Below are 23483 nucleotides of genomic sequence, written 5' to 3' on the forward strand. Positions count from 1 at the left end.
GGCGGAGCTTCTCCCTTTGCTGCGTCTCTGTAGGAAGCAGGAAAGGCAGGAGAGAGCTAGCTAGCCCAGCTCTGCTGACTCAGGAATTCTGGGAGTTGAAGTCCAGGAGTCATAAAAGAGCCCAGGTTGCCTACAGCTGAGCTTGTTGGAGAACAGCTTGAAGCCAGCTTGCCAGGTGAGCAGAAGATCAGAGAGAGGGGGGGGAGAGAAAGAGAGAGAGAGAGAGAGAGGGAGGAAGAGAGGAAAGAGAAATAAAGAGAGTGGAGGAAGAGGACTGGCAGACCAAGGACAGAAAGAGAGAGGGGGGGAGAGAGAGAGAGAGAGAGACAAAGAGACCCTTTCGACATCTAAAATGAAGATAACACTGCATATATATCCTTTTTTACCTTATTGTATGTATGTATGTATGTATGTATGTATGTATGTATGTATGTATGTATGTATGCATGTATAAAGGTAAAAAAGGATATATGCAGTGTTATCTTCATTTTAGATATCAAAAGGGTTTTGTGGCTCCCAGTGTTTTGTTTTCAGTGGGAAACGGGTCCAAATGGCTCTTTGTTTTGGGTTGCCTACCCCTGTTCTATACCAAAAGCCAGGAATGTAGGGTCAAAAATCAGAGCAGTTATAATAGTGAAAATGTACTCTCGTCCCCAAAAAGAGTACAGTTTTTGCTGCAATTCCACTTGGACTGGAATTAGAATCCGTGCTGGAACCTAAGAATTATCTGAGTTTCTTCTACAATACATACCTTGTTACTGCGGACTCTCTTCACACAGTTACAATGCATGGTATATTTGGTGATCCTAAGATAAAGGCTTCTTTCAGAGACATCTCATTCCTGGACATTTTCATTCTTGGACACAGTAAGCTCACCATTTCTTCTTTTAGGACAATTTTTCTCCCACTTTCGAATTCCCCAGGCTAACATCCTGGGCCTGGTTGGTGGTATCTCCTCAAATACTAAGTCCAATATTGCTTAGGCTTTTCCAGTCAACCAAGACCAGGTAGATGCTGCATTAATGATTTAGAAGGATATTTCTCCATAAATGGAGATTTGTTAGACTTAAACATATCCTTTCTAGTTATAGGCTACACTGTATGTATCCAGAGTTCCTTCATTCGTTCATGTTCTTCCTCACTTTGGTAGTAAGACCAGAATGAAAGAAAGAGGGAAAGAAATGTAAAAAAAAAAAAAAAGCACATTTGAGTGTTCGTGTGTGTGAATTGAATATGTTTGTGTAAATTAAGGCCCCTGATCGGAGTAGGAATGTTTCGTATTAGGGCCAGTTTGCATTTGAAGGAATGGCAGATTCCTTTCAATGCCACATGCAAAAAAGACGGCACAAAAATGACAAGATTATCATGATGCTCGGTGATTTATTGAGGACATCCCTTGTTAATGTATTGTAGCCTTGGCATTAGACAGACGATTGTTCACCAAGGAATTGGCCGGCCTAACCAATCCAGAAAGGTCCCATTGTCCTCCTCAGAGAGCAGAGATAGCACAGTGATGATGCCTTGTGTGCTCTCTTCCACAGATATATCCCCCTGTTGCAAAGAAAGATCTCATAAACTGGAAAATAGCCTGAAATCCTTACCCAAGGTTGCCAGATAAATGATATGATAATACGAGCATCACTATTGGCTTAACGGTCGATGCAACTTTTACGACTTTGCATTTGTATACTGGACAAATTATTAAGACAATAAACAAAAGGTTAAAACACTCAAATAATTAGAACACCACAACTCATTGCTAGATCATCCATATTTACGGGTGTGCATGTGTGAGTGAGTTTTCCTTTTTGTTGGGTTAAAACACTTACTTCCTCTTTCGATGTTTTCACCCGACCAGGATGGAGGGCTACACACAGAATCCCATGGGCTGCGTAGTCAAGTGACTGGCATTTGGTGAGCATATTTAGAGCAGTCTGTTGAGGACAAACAGCGATGAGTAGGGAATACATTAAAGAGACAATAGAAGAAAAATTATGATAAATCAGACATTTCAAGATATTAGACCCTAAGAGAAGTGGGAGCACCCCTGATCCTAATTTTCTCTAGGCAGTTTCTTCATGACTTGAGATAATAAGAACTGCAAAGAAGCAGAAATGAAATATTCAAGGTGGGCTATTTCTCAGACAACGAACAGGAGGATAACAGCATGCACACATCTCTGGCTAAGAAAGAAACATAAACATTATTTCTTTGATGGTATTTTCTGGATCCAGCCATTAATCTCCTTACAATTGGCTTTGGGCACCCCTGCATCTGCAGGTTGGGGGGGGCTGGGCTGTAGGGGTGGATAAGCATTTTGAATCTCTTTTAAAAGCGTTAGCACGCTCCAACGTCTCTAAGAAGTCTGTGTTTGGGATCATAGTGGTTTGTCACTTTGCCTCACCTGTCTCTAACAGCTGTCTCATCCAGGTGAAAATGTCCGTCACACGATTTTTATCAACCCTGTCCCAGCTACTATACTAAACCTCTATTAATTTGTTTTGGGAAGCTCTTTCTCTGTTTAGCGTCTTTTGTTTCCTCAAGATTACAGATATTTTTTTACTGATAATACTTTGTTTCTTTTCTCACAATGTCTGTTTTGAGTTATGCACAATGAATGAAAATGGTAACTACGTATGTAAAATAAAGAAATAAATTAAAAAATGCACTTTATTCAAGATAAAAAGGAGAAGGTTTTCCAGCTGGGTCCTACTCTAGGGACAGTAGTTCTCTCTGTTTCTTAGCCAAGGGAGCCAGCATTGTCTGAAGACAATTTCTGTGGTCACGTGGCCAGCATGACTATACGTCAAAGGCACACAGAATGCTGTTACCTTCCCACTGAGGTGGTAGCTATAACTACTCGCATTTGGATGCTTTTGGACTGCTAGGTGGGCAGGAGCTGGGGCAGGAACGAGAGCTCATCCTGTTGCTCAGTGCTTGAACCTGGACTGTCAACTCTCCAGTTGACAAGCTCAACGTCTTTAGCCGCTGAGCCCTCGTGCCCCTACCTATTCAACGTCGTTTCTTCTTAATTTCAGTCTCTGCATTGGAGCTAGATATATGTCCAGATGAATTACCTTCCAGAAGAAGCATCAAATCTGAATTTGGGCAGAGTTTGTATAAAGAATTGCCCTGGAACTTCATGAGAAAACGTCTACGCTGAACGTTGCTAGAGAGCCAAACCTGGCTTGCATCTGCAAAGCTGAGTAGACCAAACCCTCCCTTGTGTTTTGTGTTCCCAATCTCTCTTGCATTTCACTAGCAGGTAATAAATCAATGCATGGTTATTTTGCCTATTTGGCTATGGACGGAAACGCAGTCAATCAACCCTGAAAAAAACATTCAGGTTTCACGGTCTTTCAACAGACAGGACATTTCACATCCAGGCCACATAACTCCCATTACCTTACTGCAGCGGTAGGCGACTTTTTGCACTGTGTCCCAACGTTTCATAAGTTCAAGTGAGCCTAAGACGCTGGAGATATTGATAATGGCTGCTTTGCTGGAGCTCAACCCTTGACATGGACTTCTCCGGACTGCCAGCTTCAGCAGGGGCAGACAAGCCTTTGAGAGAGGAAGGAAAAAGAGAGAATGGGCTGCAGTTAGGTCCAGGAAAAGGATCTGTCCAATGGTGACGATCAAAAGCCAGACTCAGTTATCAGAAGGATCTTCCGTTAGCTTCAGCTGACCTCCTCAAAGACCTTCATGCCAATTCAATATACAAATATCGATAACCAGTTTAAAACAAAAAAAAGTTGTGGTCAGAAGCCCAAAGTCCATTCTTGTATCAAGCTCAACAAAGCCATTGTGAAAGCTCCACACCATTGTTCGGTCCCCCAAGCATGGGATACAGCCACGTCTCCAGGGTCTTTAAAAAGGTTGGCAGGTGCAGGGCTAATCTAACGCCCAAGAGGACAATGTTCCAAAAGTGGGCATGTAGCAGAAAAGGTTCTCTTCCTGGGTTCCACCAGATATGACCCATTACATGCCTCTCCTGCTGGTACCAATGGGACACTATATCTGGGGAGAGAGGGTAACATAGTACCATGTCACATAGGAGATCATAGTTCACTCAACACCTTAAATGGAACTTGGAAGCATACTGGCAACCACTGCAGCTCATGGAGTAGAGGTGTAACATGTGCTGACCAAAGAGCACACATAATTTGGTCAGGATCAAACTCCTGGCAATGAGCAGAGTTAGCCTGAAATACTGCACTCAAACCACTGTGCCACTATGGCTCCTGTCTCTCATAGCAATCTCATCCAGGTGAAATCCTGAAAAACTCAAAAATTATTCCCCAAAGATGAATGAATAATAAACAGACCTGACTCATTTGCAGGGGTCCAATAGTATTGACAGAATATACCCTCATCATATCCTTGGCGTTTTCCCTGTCCAGGTTGTTGCCCACTTTAAGGCCAGCATTGTTGATAAGGAGGGTCAATCCACTTTCTCCAACACACTTCTGCATTTCTTTCACAACCGCCTGGATGCTCTCAAGTTTAGTGACATCTGAGGAAAATAATAATATTCCAATATGGGCCAAAGGCGGTTTCAGAATTGCTAGAGGGGAATTTTTGGAACCATGTTTCTTTGCATAGGTCTTAGTGTCAATTCACACAGGTTGCTACCTTATTAAAGAGCAACTAGACCAGTGGTTCTCAACCTGTGGATCGGGACCCCACTTGGGGTCGATCGACCATTTCATGGGGGTCGCCAAGCAAGGCTGTCCGCCATTTTTTTGTCCATTTTTTTTGTCCGCCATTTTTTTCCCCCTTTTCCGGTGGGTGCCTTACCTCCCTTGGGCTGGGCCAGCTGGTGGTCGGCCTGCTCCGTCTCTGCCGCTTGCCAGCTACGCCTCGGCCGGCGCAGGGGGCGGAACCGCGCATGCGCGGCGCTCCCGGGCAGGGAAAGTCCTCAACTTACGACCGGTTGGGTAGTCCTCGACTTACGACCGGTTTAGTCCTCAACTTACGACTGGTTTAGTCCTCAACTTACGACCGGTTTAGTCCTCGACTTACGACCGGTTGGGGTCATGGCATTAAAAAGGTTGAGAACCACTGAACTAGACAGAGAGACTGGATGCCAAGACGGGCATTTTCAGCTGTAGCTGTAATATAGTTGTAACATTATATGCTAAGTGTCAAACTTAGGAACGGAGCAGCTCAATCTGCTAGCCAAAGGACCTAAAGCTTGGCAGAGAGGTCATAGAATCCCTGAGGGGTCTGGGTCAGGGTCACCTCTCAGGGGGGTCTGGCTCCAGCTGAAAAGCTGTAAGGTAGTGACTCTGGGCCCAAAGGTGATGAACTCTATGTCAATGGGGATCCCTGGTTGAAGGTCAGGACCCCAGGGTCAATGGTCAGGACCTCCAAGACAAAGTCTGTGTCCCAGGGTCAAAAACCAGAAATCCTGGGTCAGTCAAGTTTCAGGCTTAGCATAGGAGTCCACATCAAGTCAAGGGACAGCGAGTGAACCATATGAATGGGTTAAGCACTTAGAGTTAGAGTTAAGGATAGCATTAGGAAAACAGCAATTTTTGTAACATCGGTTAGAAGATAAACTATCAACGGAAATCCCACCAAGCTCTTGGTGATCTAATGGCAGCAGAAATCTGGTTGTTTTTATTATTGTTGAGCAATTCTAGGTTACCGTAAGTCCTGCTTATTCCCTGGTAGCGGCCTTGTGCCAAATGATAGCAGAGTTTGGCTGCCACCCGTATTAAAAATAATAAATCCCATTTCTCCCCCAAAGTGAAAAGATTAGCCTCCTCATAACCATATCCTGTCTTTCCAGGTCTGAGACGAAGCTTGATGGAGAAAAGTGAATTTTTAGGAGGAAGGCAAAGTTGATCTCCAAGGAAAAGCACATATGGAAAGGTCCACCTTTTGTGGAAATGCTCCCCAGACGCTTCAAAGGATAGTTTGGGCAAGTCACTTCTTCGAAGACTTTTTGCACAGACCACATTCATTGGGAGTGTCCTTCTGCCTTCAGCATCTAACAGAATAGTTTTTGTTATTTCTTGTTTCTGTGAGTGGGTTGTGTTGTTCTGTATTTTTGAATTTTGTACGCCTTTCAGTCACATGTGTGAGATGGACGGCTACATAAATTAACCAAATGAACAAATAATGCACATACCTAATTGTAAAACCACCAGATTCTGACACTGGCATGCCAACTCCTTCAGCTCCTGGAGGAAGAAAATAGCAGAGTTTCAGCTTTCCTCTGGAAAGGAAGATGAAGCAGGAAAAATACATCATTTTTCCCTGCCTTAGATGCCATCTCTGCAAATTGAATCAAACAAACAAGCCTTAACACACCACATTCAGGCTAAACACAAAATCAGAACCCTGTAAGTATGGCTTAACTCAACTAGTTGGGCTCTCCACAGCTGCCTCAAAGCTTTTTAACTGAAACAAAAATCAGGAATCAACTTCTTTCCTGCTGAGGGGGACCCCAGCTCCTCAAAGTCAGTGAGTATATTTGGAATTCTCTATGAATATTAGAATCTAGTTTTAAAAAATAATCATCATGCTTCATATGACTGATATCATGGATATCACCTAAATATGAGTCAGCCGTGTGCTGCAGCTGCCAAAAAGGCCAACACAGTGCTGGGCTGCATTAACAGAGGGATAGAATCAAGATCACGTGAAGGGTTAATACCACTTTACAAGGCCTTGGTAAGGCCACACTTGGAATACTGCATCCAGTTTTGGTCACCACGATGTAAAAAAGATGTTGAGACTCTAGAAAGAGTACAGAGAAGAGCAACAAAGATGATTAGGGGACTGGAGGCTAAAACATATAAGGAACGGTTGCTGGAATTGGGTATGTCTAGTTTAATGAAGAGAAGGACAAGGGGGGACATGATAGCCATGTTCCAGTATCTCAGGGGCTGCCACAAAGAAGAGGGAGTCAAACTATTCTCCAAAGCGCCTGAAGGCAGGACAAGAAGCAACGGATGGAAACTAATCAAGGAGAGAAGCAACCTAGAACTAAGGAGAAACGTCCTGACAGTTAGAACAATTAACCAGTGGAACAACCTGCCTCCAGAAGCGGTGATTGCTCCAACACTGGAAGTTTTTAAGAAGAGACTGGACAGCCATTTGTCCGAAATGGTATAGGGTTTCCTGCCTGAGCAGGGGGTTGGACTAGATGACCTTCAAAGTCCCTTCCAACTTTACTATTATTATTATTATTGTTGTTGTTGTTGTTGTGCACCTGTAGCAGCTGAGGGAGAGGATCTGGCTACCTCAGAGCTTTCCCAGAAAGAGTCACACATAAAGAGACTACAAAGTCCCAATCTGGAAGGAGGATGAAAGAGTTTCAGGATAACCACACCCTAGAATCTCGTAGGATATATCTAGTAACTTAGAAAATTATAGCTGTAGTTTGGCAACATTCTCTCTAGTAGGCGTAACCAAATAGAGATTGGGCTCCATTGAACCTCACTGTCTTGTCTATGGCTTTGGGCTTGAGAACAATCAGAAACTACTCTTTTGGTAGGAAGCAGCCCAGCCACACACATTGCTTATTTAACAATGGTTTCACGTATCATTCAAAATATACGAGATTGTGTATTTTGTCTACTAGACATAATAGTTCAGTTATTATTCAATCCTGCGCATATACATCTCTATGGGAAGGGATGGGAAGGGAAGAGATCTATATAATATTAATATGGAATGAGCTCAATCCTTGATGGCTAGCTGGCTGACTGGATATGGACCAAAATGTTGTAGGGGGTTTAAGGTGCAACGTTGAGCTTTGCACCTTGATAATTTTATAATTTGATAATTATTGATAATTTCAGCATCTACCTTCTCACAGAATTTTAAAATTAAATAATCTTTTAAAAAAAAAAATAAGCAAAAGAGACTACCTGATAGATCCCCCGAATTATGCTGAGCACGGTATTATATTTGGTATCGTGTTAGATGCCCAGATCTTTGCTTCAATCTGGGCAATGGAATATGATACAAAAAAGTCAAATTAAAATAAGTCATAGCTTACTGTTGTAAGTAAATTGGGTTTCATTTCTCTACCACATTTGCTCTAAAAGCTAAACTGGTGTCTCTGGGGGTCCACTTCACCACTGCTACTTGAAGTGATGCTCACCTTGTTGTCTTCTCCCTCCAGGTCAAGGGTTGTAGCAAAGACCCATTTGGGAGGACAGGGCAGGTCCAGAAACCTCTTCACCAGACTCAGACCAATCCCCCGATCGGATCCGGTCACCAGAACACTGAAAACGGAGAAATCGACTGACTTTGCCATCTCTCCGGGATCTGCGGTGTCTGCTTCCAACCTTCTTGAGGGCTTCCTTCAAATGCCCTTTTTTCTCATCACAGGAAGCACAATTATGGGGATCACACCACGCCCATCTTAAGATCTTGTGATAGGTTCCAAAACAAAATTTCCTGTCTCAGACTAGTAGTGCCAGAGCCTAATCTGAAATTAGTTGTGGTTGAGACTTTAATTAACATTACTAACCTCAAGACACTTTAATTTGATCACTGGAACCTATAAAGAGAATCCCTAAATGCTGACATGGAACTTGACAGAAGAAGAAAAGCAATGTTGGTATCAAATAATAATTTTCAATACTACCATAGATAAGACCAAATGGGTAAGAATTTATTTGACAAAAAAGAATGAATTAATGACAACTATGTACAAACACAATGATAAGAGTAAATATTTCTAGATAGAAAAACCGGTCTTGGTTTTACAGTGATTTTTCTCTTTCTTTTGTTCCACGCATCATAAATTTCCTTCTGGAGTTGAAGACCCCATTAAGGACTATATTAATAATGTTTTGTGGGACACCCAGAAAATTACTGCAGAGTAATCCACATACACACACCAATGCACCCCTGTGTCCACATGTTCCATTCTTCCAAAAGTGTGCAATTTCTGCTTACCTATTTTCAGCATTATTCTGCTGTAGTTAATGTGTACTTGTTCAGTATACTCATGTTATTTAATAAAGTAAGCTGCTTTGATCAGTGACATCTGAAGAACCAACCATATGATTTAAAGAACACAACAGGCTAATTCAGCATGTTTCAATCCCTTAAAACTTCAGTGTCATGGTTCAGATAGATGAAACTCTTCAAAGAACTTCGAGGCATTGTTTACCTTAAAGAATCTTTATTTGAAAAGCATAGCATTGGCACTAACACAATTGAAGCCCCTCCCCTGAGCACATAGTATCAAAGTACAATTCTCTCTTCCAATTAACAGTCATAAAGCACATTCCCCAATTAGTTTGAAATGCAGGCTCTCCCTCCAGTTTTCCAGCCCGCCAATTCTTATCTTTTATTTCATTAACCTTGGTTCACACACTAGGTCCAGTATTGTTATGTCTAGCTGAACTCTCATGGACATTCCTCCCCCCAGCATCATCTAACTCTAAAAGTAAAGCAGAAGAAGAAAATGGTTGCATCTCTAACTGTTGTTAAAGCAAAAACATCCAATGTTAGCAGCATTGACATTCAGATCTTTGGGTCTATACCTGCAAGTCATCATCTTCTCAAGGGCAACTAGGTAGCTTCCACATTCGTGCATACCGTTCAGGTTGTTGTAAACCTTCTGAAAGAAAAAGAAAACAAGACCAGAATGTGCATGATATTCCATGGTTTTATTGGAAGTCCCATCACCTCTCAGTGTATTAAGTGCTGATGACATTGGGGTGAGACAGCTCGATCACCAGGGAAGTTGATGACCCACCAATCCACAAAGTTCCTGTTGTCCTCTTCAGAAAGCAAACCTGGAAATCAGCGTCAAGGATTCTGTGAATGTTTTGAAAAACGGGCTTGTTAAATTAAGGCCCCTGATCTGACTAGAAACATGTTTCACATTAGGACCATTTTGCAACCGAAGGAATGGCAGATCAATTCCGCCCATGGCCTTCGTTTTGTCTCCAAGAGAATGATGTTTGGGGATTTTGTTTCAGAACTTATTTTCTCCCAGAGTGTTCAGAGGGGAACAGAGGTAGCCAGAGGTGGACACGAGCAGATAGCCCCTTAACAGAGAAAGAACCAGTCCATGGATCATTTGTGCTCATGCAAGACAAATGTCTCATGGAAAAAAGCATACAATGAAGATAAAAAATGACAAGGCTATCATGATGCTCGGTGGTTTATTGAGGACTCCTCCCTTGACAATATATTGTAGCCATGGCAGTAGATGTTTGTTCACCAAGGAATTTGCCGGCCCAACCAATCCACAAAGGTCCCGCTGTCCTCTTCAGAAAGCATGGACAGTACCGTCATGATGCCTTGCGTGCTCTCTTCCACAGATATCTCCCCCTGTCGAAAAGAAAGATCTCATGAGCCAGAAAGGAATCACCCTTGCATAGCCTGAGACCCCTACCCAAGGTGACCAGATAAATGACTCAATAATATGAAAGGTTATCACTATTTGCTTAACGGTCATGCAACTTTTACGACTTTGCATTTGTCTATTGGATGGATTATTAAGACAATAAACAAAATGCTAAAGACACAAATAATTAAGGACACCACAACTGTCAGGGCCTTATTGTTACATCATCCTTATTTACAAGTGTGCATGTATGAATGAGGTTCCCCCCCCCTTGGGTTATAACACTTACATTCTGGGGATAGGTTTTCACCCGACCAGGATGAAAGGCTACGCACAGAATCCCATGGGCTGAATAGTCCAGTGACTGGCATTTGGTGATCATATTTAAAGCAGCCTGTTGGAGATAAACAGTGATGAGCAGAGAATGCATTCAATAGACAACAGAGAAACAATTATGATAAAGTCATACATTTCAAGGTCTTAGGTACTAGAGCCTGAGACAAATGGGAAGCATCCCGTTCTCTTTTATGACTTGAGCTCGTAAGAACTGTTAAGGAAGCATAAGCAAAATGTCAACGTGGCAACAGGCATTTCAAAGAAAAAAAAATCACGGAAGTCCAGTTGCTTTTTGGAAAAGCCACCTTTGGGTTAGCCACGATCTGGATGATGGAGATAAGCAAACAGTTTAAACACATGCATTTAAATTTAAACTTTTTAAAATGTAAACAAGGTAAACCAATTTAAATTGTTCAAATTTAAATATGGCCTCCTGCCTTGGCAGAGGGTTGGACTAGAAGACCTTCAAGGTCCCTTTCGTGCCGTGATTATGATTCTGTTTTGGGGAACAGTTTGTCAGCTTGGCCTTCTTTGTCTCCCCAACATTACAAATGCTGTATTCTTAGGGATAATGCTTGGTCTCTTTTCTCACAAATCTATTTTTAATTTTGTACAGTGAATGAAAATGATAATCATGTATGTAAAATAAAAGAATAATAAAAGAATAATAAAATAAAATAATAAAATAAATAAAACACACACAATTCAAGGTAGTTTCTTCTTAATTTCAGTTTTCATATTGGAGTTCGATAGGGGTCCAAATGAGATACCTTCCAAAAGGAGAATAAGGTCTGAATTTTGACAATGTTCTTGTGAAGAACCCCCAGAACTCTGCTCCAGTTCCAAACCTGGCCTGGATCAATATATCTATAGAAAAGCAAAGTTGAATGGGAACAAATCCTCCATCTTATTTTGAGTTCCCAAATGTTCTTACATTTAACTAATAGGTAACTAATCAATGCATGATTATGTTGCCAATTTGGATATGGACGAACGCAGTCAATCAACCCTGAAAAAAACCCATTCCTCTCAGGTTTCATGGTCTTTCAGCAGACAGGACATTTCACGTTCAGGCCACAAAACTCCCATTACCTTACTGCAGCGGTAGGCGACTATTTGCAATATGTTCCAACGTTCCATAAGTTCAATTGAGCCTGAGATGCTGGAGATATTGATAATGGCTGCTTTGCTGGAGCTCAGCCCTTGACATGGACTTCTCCAGGCTGCCATCTTCAGCAGGGGCAGACAAGCCTTTGAGAGAGGAAGGAAAAGAGAGAATGGGCTGCAGTTATGTCCAGGAAAAGGATCGGTGCAACGGTGAAGATCAAAAGCCAGATTCAGTTATCAGAAGGGTCTTCCGTTAGCTTCATCTGATCTCCTCGAAGATCTTATTTGCTGTCTTGCAGTCCCCGACCATTCCAACTCAATCCAATGAAAAAATCCAATAGAAATATCCATAACCAGTTTAAAACTTGAAAGCCCAAAGTCCATTCTTGTATCAAGCTCAACAAAGCCATTGTGAAAGCTCCACACCCTTGTTTCTCCACATTTTTATCCTACTCTGTTGAACCACGTTGTCTTGTTCAGTATTTTAGTATAATTAGTAAAGCAAGCTGCTTGTCTTGAAAATTATTTCTAAAAAGATAAATGAATAATAAACCAACCTGACTCATTTGCAGAGGCCCGATAGTATTGACGGAATACACCCTCATCATCTCCTTGGCGTTTTCCTTTTCCAGATCGTTGCCCACTAAAAGGCCAGCATTGTTGATAAGGAGGGTCAATCCGCTTTCTCCAACACACTTCTGCACTTCTTTCACAGCTGCCCGGATGCTGTCCAATTTAGTGACATCTGAGGAAAACAATATTATTCTAATATCAGCCAAGCGCTGCTTCAGAATCGTTAGAGAGGAGTTCTTGGAATCGTAGGAGGTCTTTGTGTCGATTCATATCAAAGAGCAACTAGACAGTGGAAAGACTTGAATGCCAACATGGACATTTTCAATAGCGCGCAGGAAGGCACTGCCTAAAAACAAAAACTTGAGGATCAGAGCAATCTGACTCAGTCATTCTGCTATAAACAGAATTCCAAATGCGGCTAAAAGAGAGCCATTTTTAGGGTTTTGATCATTGCGGAATCGCAGACAAGCTCTGATACAGATTTTTTTTTGTAGCATTATATGCAAATCATGTCTTTATAGTCAAGACCTATTGAATAATCCACAATTGTTCATAAGCCAAATCAAGACCTATAGAGATACGATTTATGTCTGAGATATATACATTTGCCTGTCCAAATAATTTAGAGCTACTCTATCAGATACGCAAAAAGATTCCATTCCTGTCATCTAGATTTTAGTAGCCGAGATCTCACAGCTGTAACATAATCTGCTAAATGTCAAGCCTCATAATGGAGCACCTCAATCTGCTAGCCAAATGACTGGAAGCTTGGAAGGCCGGACATGGAATCCCTGAGGGGTCTGGCTCCAGCTTGAAAGCTGTAAGGTTGTGACTCTGGACTGAAAGATGAAGACGCCTGTGGCAATGAAGATCAAAGATCAGGCCCCCGGGGGCAAGACTTCCAGGCCAACATCAGGATCCCTGGAGCAAGACTTCCTTGACACACCACATTCATTGGGGGGGGGGAGTGTCCTACTTTAGAAAGCCAGGAGACCCCATGGACTTACCTGCATTTTTTCTGCCTTGAGAATCTAACGGAATGATTTTTATTTCTTGTTTTTGTGAACTTGTTGTATTGTTTTGTATTTTTGAATTGGGCCTACCGTTGAGTCGTACATGAGGTGGAAGGCTGCATAAATGAACCCAATTAATGAATAATACACTCACCTAATTGCAACACTACCAGATTCAGCTCTTTGCATGCCAATTCCTTCAGCTCCTGGTGAAGAAAATATCATAGTATCGGGTTTGTCTCCAAAGTAAACTTGGAGTTGTTTGGGTGAGTTGTTCTGAAGTCCAAAGAGGACAATATGAAAAGGAAGATGACGCAGAAAAGAGACACCACTATTTCCCTCATTATGTGGTATCTCTGTGATACAAACAAACCTTAACAAACCACATCCAGGCTAAACGCAAAATCAGAATCCAGGAAGTAGGGCCTAACCCCAAACTAGCTAGGGCTCTCCACACACCCCGCTGCCGCTTCAAAGCTTTTTATTGAAAAATCTGGAATCAAATTATTTTCTGCTGAAAGTTTGTCAAACTTTCCTTCGCTGTGCTTGCTGTGGGCTACGATAGCTAATGAGCATACAAAGCTATCCTGTGTTTTCCACACAGCTCTTTCGCAACCTGTAAAACACGATTAATGGCTCAGAACAGGGGACCCCCCACCTCCTACAAGCTGGTGGGTGTATTTGGAATTTTAAATGAGTGTTATAATCTAGTCTTGAAAAATAGTTGTCAGGAGAAAACAAACCTAGAGCTAAGGAGAAATTTCCTGACAGTGAGAACAATTAATCAGTGGAACTGCCTTCATAAGTTGTGGTGCTCCATCATTGGAGGTTTTCAAGAAGAGACTGGACAGACATTTGGGGCAGAAAGGGTCAGAAAGAGATAGGCTTGAGAAGGAATAAAAGACTTCAAGTTTCCTTCCAACCCTATTCGTCTATATTCTGTGTTCTATGCTTCATGTGGCCGATGCGATGGAATGTGCACATGCGTCAGCTGAGGGGATGGATCTGGCTACCTCAGAGCTTTTTCAGAAAGACCCCCACATTAAGAGACTGCACAGTCCCAATCTGAAAGGAGGGCAGAAGAGTTTCAGGATAATCACACCCTGGATTCTCTCAGGATATATCTAGTAGCTAGGAAATTATAGCGTTAGTTTGGCACAATTCGGTCTAGTAGGTGTAAGCAAATAAAGGATTGGACACAATTGGTTCTCACTGTCTTGTCTCTCGGCTTGGGCTTGAAACCAATCAGAAACCATTCTTTTGGTAGGGTGCAGCCCAGCCCCACACATTGCTTGTTTAAAAATGGTTGTATGTATCAACCAAAATACACCAAATTCTGTATTTGACTACTAAAAATAACAGTTATTATTCAGCCCTATACATATCCACATCTATTGGAAGAGGAAGCAGAAGGGGAAGGGACCTATATAATACTGATACAGAATGAGTTCAGTTCTTGCTGGCTGAGACTGGATATGGGTAAAAATATTCCAGGAGGTTTAACAGGCAGCCTTGTGGTTGATGCTTTAATTGTGGCATTCTAGCTTCAAAAAGTCAGAATTTAAATCAGTCATAGTTTACTACTGTAAGTAAACTGGGTCTCATTTCTCTGCCACATTTTATCTAAAAGCCTAAACTGGTGTTCCTGGGGGTCCACCCCACCACTCTACCACTTTAAATGGTGCTCACCTTGTTGTCTTCTCCCTCCAGGTCAAGGGTTGTAGCAAAGACCCATTTGGGTGGACAAGGCAGCTCCAGAAACCTCTTCACCAGACCCAGACCGATCCCCCGATTGGATCCTGTCACCAGAACGCTGAAAACGGAGAAATCCACTGACTTCGCCATTTTCTCCAGGAGCTGCCGTGTCTGCTTTCAGCCTCTGAATGCCTTCCTTCAAATGCCTTTTTCCCATCATAGGCGTACAATTATGGGGATCGCACCACACCCGTTTTAAGATCTTCCGATAAACGTCAAAACCAAAATTTCAGGATTCAGACCAGTAGCGCAGGAACACAATCTGCAATTAGTTGTGGATGATATTTTAGTTAAAATTGCTAACAAAAAAACACTTTAAGTTCATCGCTGGAGCCTATGCAGCCATTGTACATGTGGTGACTTTAACAAACAGAAATCCCAAATTATGATGTGGAACTTGACAGCGGAAGAAAAGCAGTACTGTTATCAAATAACATTTTTTCAATACTATCATAGATAAAAGTCAAATATGTAAGAATGTATTTGACAAAAAAACAACAACGACTGAATGACCATTATTTATAAATGAAGTAAGAGCAAATATTTCTAGATAGAAAAACTAGTCTTGGTTCTATTGTGATTTTTCTATTACTAAGCAACTATCATTAACTTTTCTTCCGGAGGTGAAGATCCCATTAAGGACTATATTAATAGTGTTTTATAGCATGCCCAGAAAATTACTAGCAAGCAATCAACACACACAAACATCCTCCAAGCCCATATGTTCCTTTCTTTCAGAAGTACAAAATTTTTGCTCACCTTTTTTCAGCATTATTGTCCTGCTTCATTAGCGTGAACTTAATAGTTCAATACATTAATTTTATTTAATGAAGTAAGCTGGCTAAATGCTCTTGAGAAGATGATGAGTTGCTTGTACAGCCCACAAAATCTGAGGTTCCAAGTGACTGAAACATGCTGAATTAGCCTGTTGTGTTCTTTAAATCATGTGGTTATTCTTCAGGTGTGTGCATTCTATTGACGTAAACTGCACTTAATTTCCTTTATTTTATTTTTAAAATAATGGATGCAGTTGGGGAGATTGCTAGTGTCTAAGAAGCTGCTGATGTCTTGAAAAACTAGCCTAGAGGTTGCTGCTCTAGGTTATTTGTCCACCATTGGCTGATATTTTTCTGTCCAGTTTAAGGAATGAAGCTATGGAGGAGAAGCACCAGAACTTCAAGGTTTTTAATTTCTCAACAAATCTGGCTTTAAGGACTTAATTGACACATACTGAGACCCCAAATGTTGTGGTTCTCAGGGATTACAGTTTGCACCTGGATAGGAAAAAAAAGATGGCAAGGAATGAAACACCTTTACTGAACACCCGAAAGGTGACATTAGCACCCTCTTGAACTGACCATCTTTGTTTTCCAAAGCTTGTTTCTGAAGAAATAAAAGTAGATGGAGACACATATCACACTGATCACTCATGCAAAGCTCATAAAAAGGCAAAAAATGAACCAGGGTGTTATTTTACAACACCCCCTCAGTGAAGACAAATGTCACACAGACATGCAATGAAGAGGGGGAAACAAAGACAGGTTTTTCATGACAATTGTTGATTTATTGTAGATTCGTTAATTGGGAATATATTAGGTGTCCAAGGATTAGGAAGCCAATGGTTCACCAGGGTACCTGTCGACCCGACCAGTCCACAAAGGTCCCATTATCCTTCTCAGAAAGCATGGAAAGCACAGTCATGATGCCTTGTGTGCTCTCTTCCACGGTTAGATCTGCCTGTAACAAAAAAAGAAACTCGTCAGCACAGCCCAACTTCCTATAATGGCATGTGGGATCCCCCTTGGGAGACAGGAGGAAGAGCCACAGACCGGGCAATGGTCAGAGAAGAGGCAGCTGAACCTGCAGAAGTAGTGTCGACGTGACAAACATCTCAGAAAGGATCTTCCCTGGATTTTTGGACTGTAAAAGTGAGTGGGTAGAGATGTACCTTTAGTCTTGCAGGATTCTGTTAATATAACCTTATAATAAAACAGAGCTAGCCCTGCTAGATGTGGTTTTTGTCTGGATTACCTTAATCTTGCAAGTCTGAAGGGATCTCTCTCCCCTCTTGTCTTTATAGGTGACTATACAAATGGTGGTGACTATAGAAAGATAACCAAGGGTAAGTACAGCCACTGGGTTAACCAGGGGGCTGGGCAGCATCTATCTCAACATCTTTGACAAAAGCCTATCTCATCTCTTCAAGATTTTATTTGGAGGGGGGGGGAATCTGCATTTAGGTACTTGTGATATTTCCAAAGCTCTACTGTATGATTTTGGCCATAGGGTAAGATTTGCCTATTCAAGTTTTCTGAATATAGGAACATTCTTTAAGTAGCTCAAACTGGCAGAGATTCTACGAAAGGAAGTTGGGAAGAGATTAGATCAATTTCTTTGGGAGAAAAATGGGAAGGAACATTTGTTTAGAATCTATTCAGTTTGCATTGTTAAGGGTGCCAGACCTCCATCATCTTTACATGGAACACAAATTGCTCATTCAGTCTGTACGAGGATCAGTATTTGCCTAACAGTCAAGAAGCATTTGCTTCAGTATATTGTCCTAATTCATATGACAGTAAACAAAATGCTAAAAACACAATTAATCAGAACACCCAAACTATCAGGGGCTCATCATTAGGTCATTGATGCATGTCTGAATAGGTTTTCCTTTTCCCAGGTTAAAGTACTTACTTCTTTGTAAGTCGTCTTCACCCAGCCAGGATGGATGCAGACAGAGAGAATCCCATGGCGTGGATACTCAAGTGACTGGCATCTGGTGAGCATGTTTAAAGCAGTCTGTTGGAGACAAACAACAAAGTTGAGCAGAGAATGCACTGAAGAGATGATAGAAGGAGAAAATATGGTCAACTAATACACGATATTAGGTGTATCAGTCAGGAAATGGAAGAAGTAGGAAGCCCTTCAGAATTTCTCTTAAGCATCTCGCCGTGACTCCAAAGGTATTGCAAATTGCAAAGGGACAAGAATGAAATTTCAGAATTGCAACAGTTTTATTTAAATCTATTTTTTTTCTAAAAGAATTTGGGTAAGACACTAACAAAATACTCAGCTCTCTACAAAGGACGTGGATGGATGGATNAAAATGAGAATATACCATCAGAGGAAGAAGTGATAAGAAAAATCCTGGACTGTGCTGAGATGGACAAATTAACAAAAGAGATAAAAGAAAAGGAAGACACAGAGTACTATCTAATATGGAACAAGTGGTATGACTGGTTGGAGACTAGAAATAATAGAGGAGAATAAAGGTGGAAAGGTCAAAAGTGGAAAATGTGTGTGTAATAAAAACAACGGGACAACAAGGACAAATATTCTAAAGAAGAATAAGGGGGGGGGGGAATGTAAATAATAGAAGATTACCGTTACGAAATTGCTGTTTAAAAAAAAGGGAGGAGTATACACTGTGTGTGTATGTGTGTTATGTTTTGTTTTGTTGGTTTAAAAAATAAATTATTAAATAAATAATAAAGGACTCTTCCTTCTGGTCATTACGTTTTGTCTGTGTGCATGAACTTTCATAAAGGCATCACATTACTGCACATTACCTTACTGCAACGATAGCCGATTCCTTTCCACTTATACCAAAGTAGCATCACTTCCATTGATCCTCCAGCGCTGGAGGTATTGATAATGGCCGCCTTGCTGCAGCTCAGCCCTTCCTGTGGACTTCTCTGGGCTGCCTTCTTCAGCAGGGGCAGAAAGGTCTTTCACGAAAGGAAGGAAAAGAAAGAATGGGCTGCAGTTAGATCTATGGAAAGGGATTGCGAGATGGCAGCATCAAAAGCCAGCATCATTTTTCAGAAGGTCTTACATTAGCTCCAAATGATCTTCAGGGGACCGTGACCCCATCCTAGCTCAGTAATGGTGAACCTATGGCACAGGACACGCCATGACATTTGGGGGGACACACCAGCATTCACCAACATTCACCAACAACTATTCTTGAAAGCACAGCCCATTCTCATTTGATTTTTGGAGGCTAAAAAGGCCACACGAGAATGGAGCGTACTCTAATGTGTGGACTACAGACCTTCTGAAGGTCGTACAAGACAGCAGTGTTTCCATATGGCCTTCGGACCCTCCCCCAAAAAACCATGTGAGAATGGAGCGTGCTTTTGTGTGGTTTCTGGAGGATGCAGAGTCCATCGAAGAACATTCTGCAAAACCAGTTCAAGAAGCACCTTGCACAAGCCGCAGGGACCTGTCAATAGAACGAGAAGGTGATCTGATGGTAAGTGGTAGATTCTGGAGATCACACACAATTCTAGGCATTTCCTTGCAGTTTCCTATGGATTAAAATGAATCCCTCACAACCTTTGAAGACATGACTCTATCTCCACTTNTTCAGAGCTGCCTGGATGCTCTCAAATTTGGTGACATCTGTGGAACAATTAACATTACTTGAAATGCAGCCAACATGCCATTTCACAATTACAAGGGACTTTCCTTCAGACTTCAGAAGATTTGTGTATCCATCCTTGCAACAGCCATCTTGGCAGCTACCAGCCCCCAATAGTTGAGGCATGGATCTGTCAGCAGCAAACCCAGAGTGATATTGTCTAAATATAAGAACTTTAAGATCACATACCCAATCTCTCTTAAAAAAGTGGGCTCCAAACAGAGCTGAAACAAAATCAGTAAGCTGGTCTTGATTAGTGAGATCAAAGATCAACTGTGACACAGAGTATATTTGCGCATCATACTCAAGTCATAACTTTATACTCAAAACCAATTGAATTATCTCACAATTTACTTTATCTATCCAATGCCCTAGACCAAAGTATCATATTGCAGTAGAGATTGTGAGATCTCTGAACCCATCCTGATATAAAGTTTGCTTGCACAAATGTTTGCAGCTATCCTATCCGGGCTGCAAAAAGACTTCATTAGTTTTCTCTCTTTTGTTCCTGACATGTCATTCTCATTGGGTTTTTTGAAGCCCAGAGCTTATAGCTCTAACTCATTCTGCTAACTGACAAACTACACAACTGGTGTCATTCAACATACCGGCCAAACCCCTAAAAAAAAAACAACGACAGTAACTAAACCCTAAAAACACTGCAGTCATTAGTTGGGTTCACCATCCAACTAGTGATTCTGCAAGTCATGTTAGTTCCAAGAATGGCTTCTAGCTTGACACTTTACACATTTGTGTAGTGCAAAATGTATCCTATTTGCACAGGTTCCTTGAAACTTACCTAACTGCAACACCACGAGATTTGGATGTTTGCAAGCCAACTCTTTTACCTCCTAGAGGAAAATAAAGATCATGGTGTTTTTTTGTAAGGTAATCCTCACAATTACGTCCAAGAAGCAGAGAATAATTTGAGCTGGATGTCAAAGAGGACAATGTCAAAAGGAAGAGCAAACAGGAAAAGTATGCAATTTCTTTTTCACTAGATGGCAGCCATACAATGTTAGTAGCTGAACAAAACCAAACCTTAAGAAATAAAACTTGTAATTATATATCAGGAGCAAGTAACAAGCTGAGCAAGATTCTAAAAAGAATAATATCAAAAAAGAGGACCAACCAGGAAAAGTATGCAGTGTCTTTTTCATTAAATGGCAGCTGTGCAATATGACAGCTCCAATAAAACAAATGGTAACAAACCACTTTGAAGTTTAACATAATGTGTGAATCCATTCAGTACAGATAGAGTCCAGAACCGACAGTCCACATCCCACTGCTACCTCTGATTTTCTTAATTGGAACAGTTACCAAATCTGGTGCTGCTGAGGGCAATCTGCCCAGCTTGTTCACCTCTGTCATTCCAACCATCACTACAGGATAAGATAGTTAATTGTGATGTAATTGTGTGATTTTCAAGGCCACATCTTCTTCCGTCTTTCATCTGGAAGCTTAGTTAGTGTAGATGGTGCTCTCAATTCTTTTCTCCCCAACAACAACCTTGGGGAGCAAGTAGGTGGGGGGGATACTCAAAAGGCCCCCAATCATCTGTGAGCATCATGGCCAACTGAGGACTTGAACCAAGGTCATTTCAATCTCCATTCAACACAATAACTATTGTACCCCATTGTCCTGCTAGGTTAACTGATTCTTACCTTACTTTTCTCCGCCTCCATATCCCGAGTTGTAGCAAAGACCCATTTGGGAGGACAGGGCAGTTCCAGAAACCTCTTCACCAGACCCAGACCGATCCCCCGATTGGATCCTGTCACCAGAACGCTGAAAACGGAGAAATCCACTGACTTCGCCATTTTCTCCAGGAGCTGCCGTGTCTGTTTTCAGCCTCTGAAAGACTTCCTTCAAATGCCTTTTTCCCATCATAGAAGCACAATTATGGGGATGACACCACACCCATTTTAAGATCTTCTGATAAACGTCAAAACTAAAATTTCAGGATTCAGACTAGTAGTGCCGGAACACAATCTGCAGGTAGTTGTGGATGATATTTTAGTTAAAATTGCTAACAAAAAGGCATTTTAAGCCCTATTGTCCTCTTCACAAAACTTGGACAACACAGTCATGATGCCTTGGGTGCTCTCTTCCATGCTGATTTCTGTATGTCACAAAATAGCATCTCATAAGATTTAAAGAATCGGTCCTGCCAGCACAGAATCCTCACCTAAACAGATCAGCAGCTGTTTGACCTCACTATGAATTCTCAAGCCTCATATTAGAGTTGATTCCAAAGCTTCAGTTGATGCAGACCCTGGAGAGTTAGATGACCCCAGCAAAATCCTTGTTGACACTGGAGCCTCCAGACTCATGCTGCTGAGATATGTCTTTGGAACACCCATATATGGATGCTCAATGATGTGTCCATGTTTCTGGGTGCATGTGTGTTAGGAAGAGGGAGAAGAAAGCCAGTTTTAAAGAGGACACTACCATTTTTCAATTCTTCTTGGATTAAAAGGTAATAAAAGCCAGGAAATTTATCCTCAATCTTCAGGGACTTTATTGGATCACATTCCTTGTGGGCAATTTTTTAAAGTGTGGTCTCAAAGGTGACATCTGTCCTGTACCAGCTATGTTAGCAACTAGGCAGTTTACTTCTGAAGCTAATAGGAAATCATTATTAAATAATGAATTAATTTTAGAGCTTTAACTAAGAGGAAGCACAGATGCCTTCCATGTGTCTGCTGGTAGAGAGATCTACCAGGGCGACCAGGATCAAAAGGAACCTTTTCATGGATTGACCCCATGTCAATAAAATGCCCTAACAAATAGATGACTAACATTATAATTTGTTGTGTCTTATAGACAGGTTAGTTTTGCGTTTGAATTTTTTCTGATGCAAGATAAAATGAGAAAGAAAGAGAAACTAATCCAACACACACACGGCATGGTCCAAATTTCTGATGACCCATTTTCAGCCTTATTGTTCTTCTGTATTTACTTAGTCTGAACTTAATTTTCAGTATTTTAATTTCATGTAAGAAAGTAAACTGCTTTGATTAGTGACATCTGAAAAACCATCACATTGTTAAGACAACATGCTGTTTCAGCTTGTTTCAGTCTCTTGGAGCATCAGATCTTTGGGTCAATCAACACAATTGGTGTCATTCAACATACCAGCCAAACCCCTAAAAAAAAAACGACAGTAACTAAACCCTAAAAACACTGCAGTCATTAGGGCTAAAGGTGGGAAGAACCTACATATATACCTGTATGACAGTTTAATGGTCAGGTCATAGAACATGTAATCAACCTGCCCGTTCCCCCATACAAGCCGGCTAAGATATACTACCTAAGAAGATATTCGCTTCCACCCACAGAATCAACATACCTTACATCACTTTTTTGTAATATTGAAGAGGCAAGAGAGAAAATGAGGTTGTTTATAACTGTTGAAAATTGCTTATTTTTTTATTCTTGTTTCTTTAGTGATCTTTATGTTCTCTTTTATTTGCTTTTCTTTCTCTACTTTTGCATATACAGTATATATATGTAGGTCTTGGCATATTTGGGTCTTTTCCCATGTAAGATTGAGAGTATCTTGGCGACATTTCGACGAGGTCCCACTCGTCATCTGGGGTCTTCGGCTTCGTGCTTGTGCAAGCAAAGTGTGATCGGAGCTGCCGTCTCTCTATAAATAGATTACACTTTGCTCGCACAAGCAAGAAGCCGAAGACCCCAGTCTGAAGATGACGAGTGGGACCTCGTCAAAACGTCGCCAAGATACTCTCAATCTTACACGGGAAAAGACCTGAATATGCCAAGACCTGCATACCTGTACCCATATATAAATATATATATATATAGGAGTTGTTCGTCCATCGATTTCGATGAAGACCTTGACATCTTATGGATTATGGGCCATCAACGGTGTGTCCGTAGATGGCTGATAAGACCGATGTTAGCATGGAATGTTCTGCCACATACT

At 41.3% G+C, this 23483-nt stretch overlaps 2 protein-coding genes across 2 annotated transcripts; both read right to left on the bottom strand.

The window, feature by feature from the left end:
- Positions 1 to 1437: 1437 nt before the first annotated feature.
- LOC107288908 (C-factor-like) lies at positions 1438 to 8278 on the bottom strand. The gene is made up of 6 exons (XM_029284446.1): positions 8123 to 8278; positions 6140 to 6191; positions 4329 to 4516; positions 3406 to 3564; positions 1843 to 1934; positions 1438 to 1570 (listed from the first exon to the last, which is right to left on the bottom strand). Exons 1-6 carry the CDS (start codon positions 8276 to 8278, stop codon positions 1438 to 1440), a joined length of 780 nt encoding a protein of 259 aa, XP_029140279.1.
- A 1922-nt stretch (positions 8279 to 10200) lies between these two features.
- On the bottom strand, positions 10201 to 21354 carry LOC107288894. The gene is made up of 12 exons (XM_029284447.1): positions 21199 to 21354; positions 20334 to 20385; positions 19476 to 19515; positions 19166 to 19292; positions 18681 to 18839; positions 16742 to 16851; positions 15049 to 15172; positions 13514 to 13565; positions 12331 to 12518; positions 11759 to 11917; positions 10620 to 10724; positions 10201 to 10314 (listed from the first exon to the last, which is right to left on the bottom strand). Exons 1-12 carry the CDS (start codon positions 21352 to 21354, stop codon positions 10201 to 10203), a joined length of 1386 nt encoding a protein of 461 aa, XP_029140280.1.
- Between the last annotated feature and the right edge of the window lie 2129 nt (positions 21355 to 23483).

This window comes from Protobothrops mucrosquamatus, unplaced genomic scaffold (assembly GCF_001527695.2).
Source record: "Protobothrops mucrosquamatus isolate PMUCROS unplaced genomic scaffold, P.Mucros_1.0 scaffold605, whole genome shotgun sequence".
Lineage (NCBI taxonomy): Eukaryota > Metazoa > Chordata > Lepidosauria > Squamata > Viperidae > Protobothrops > Protobothrops mucrosquamatus.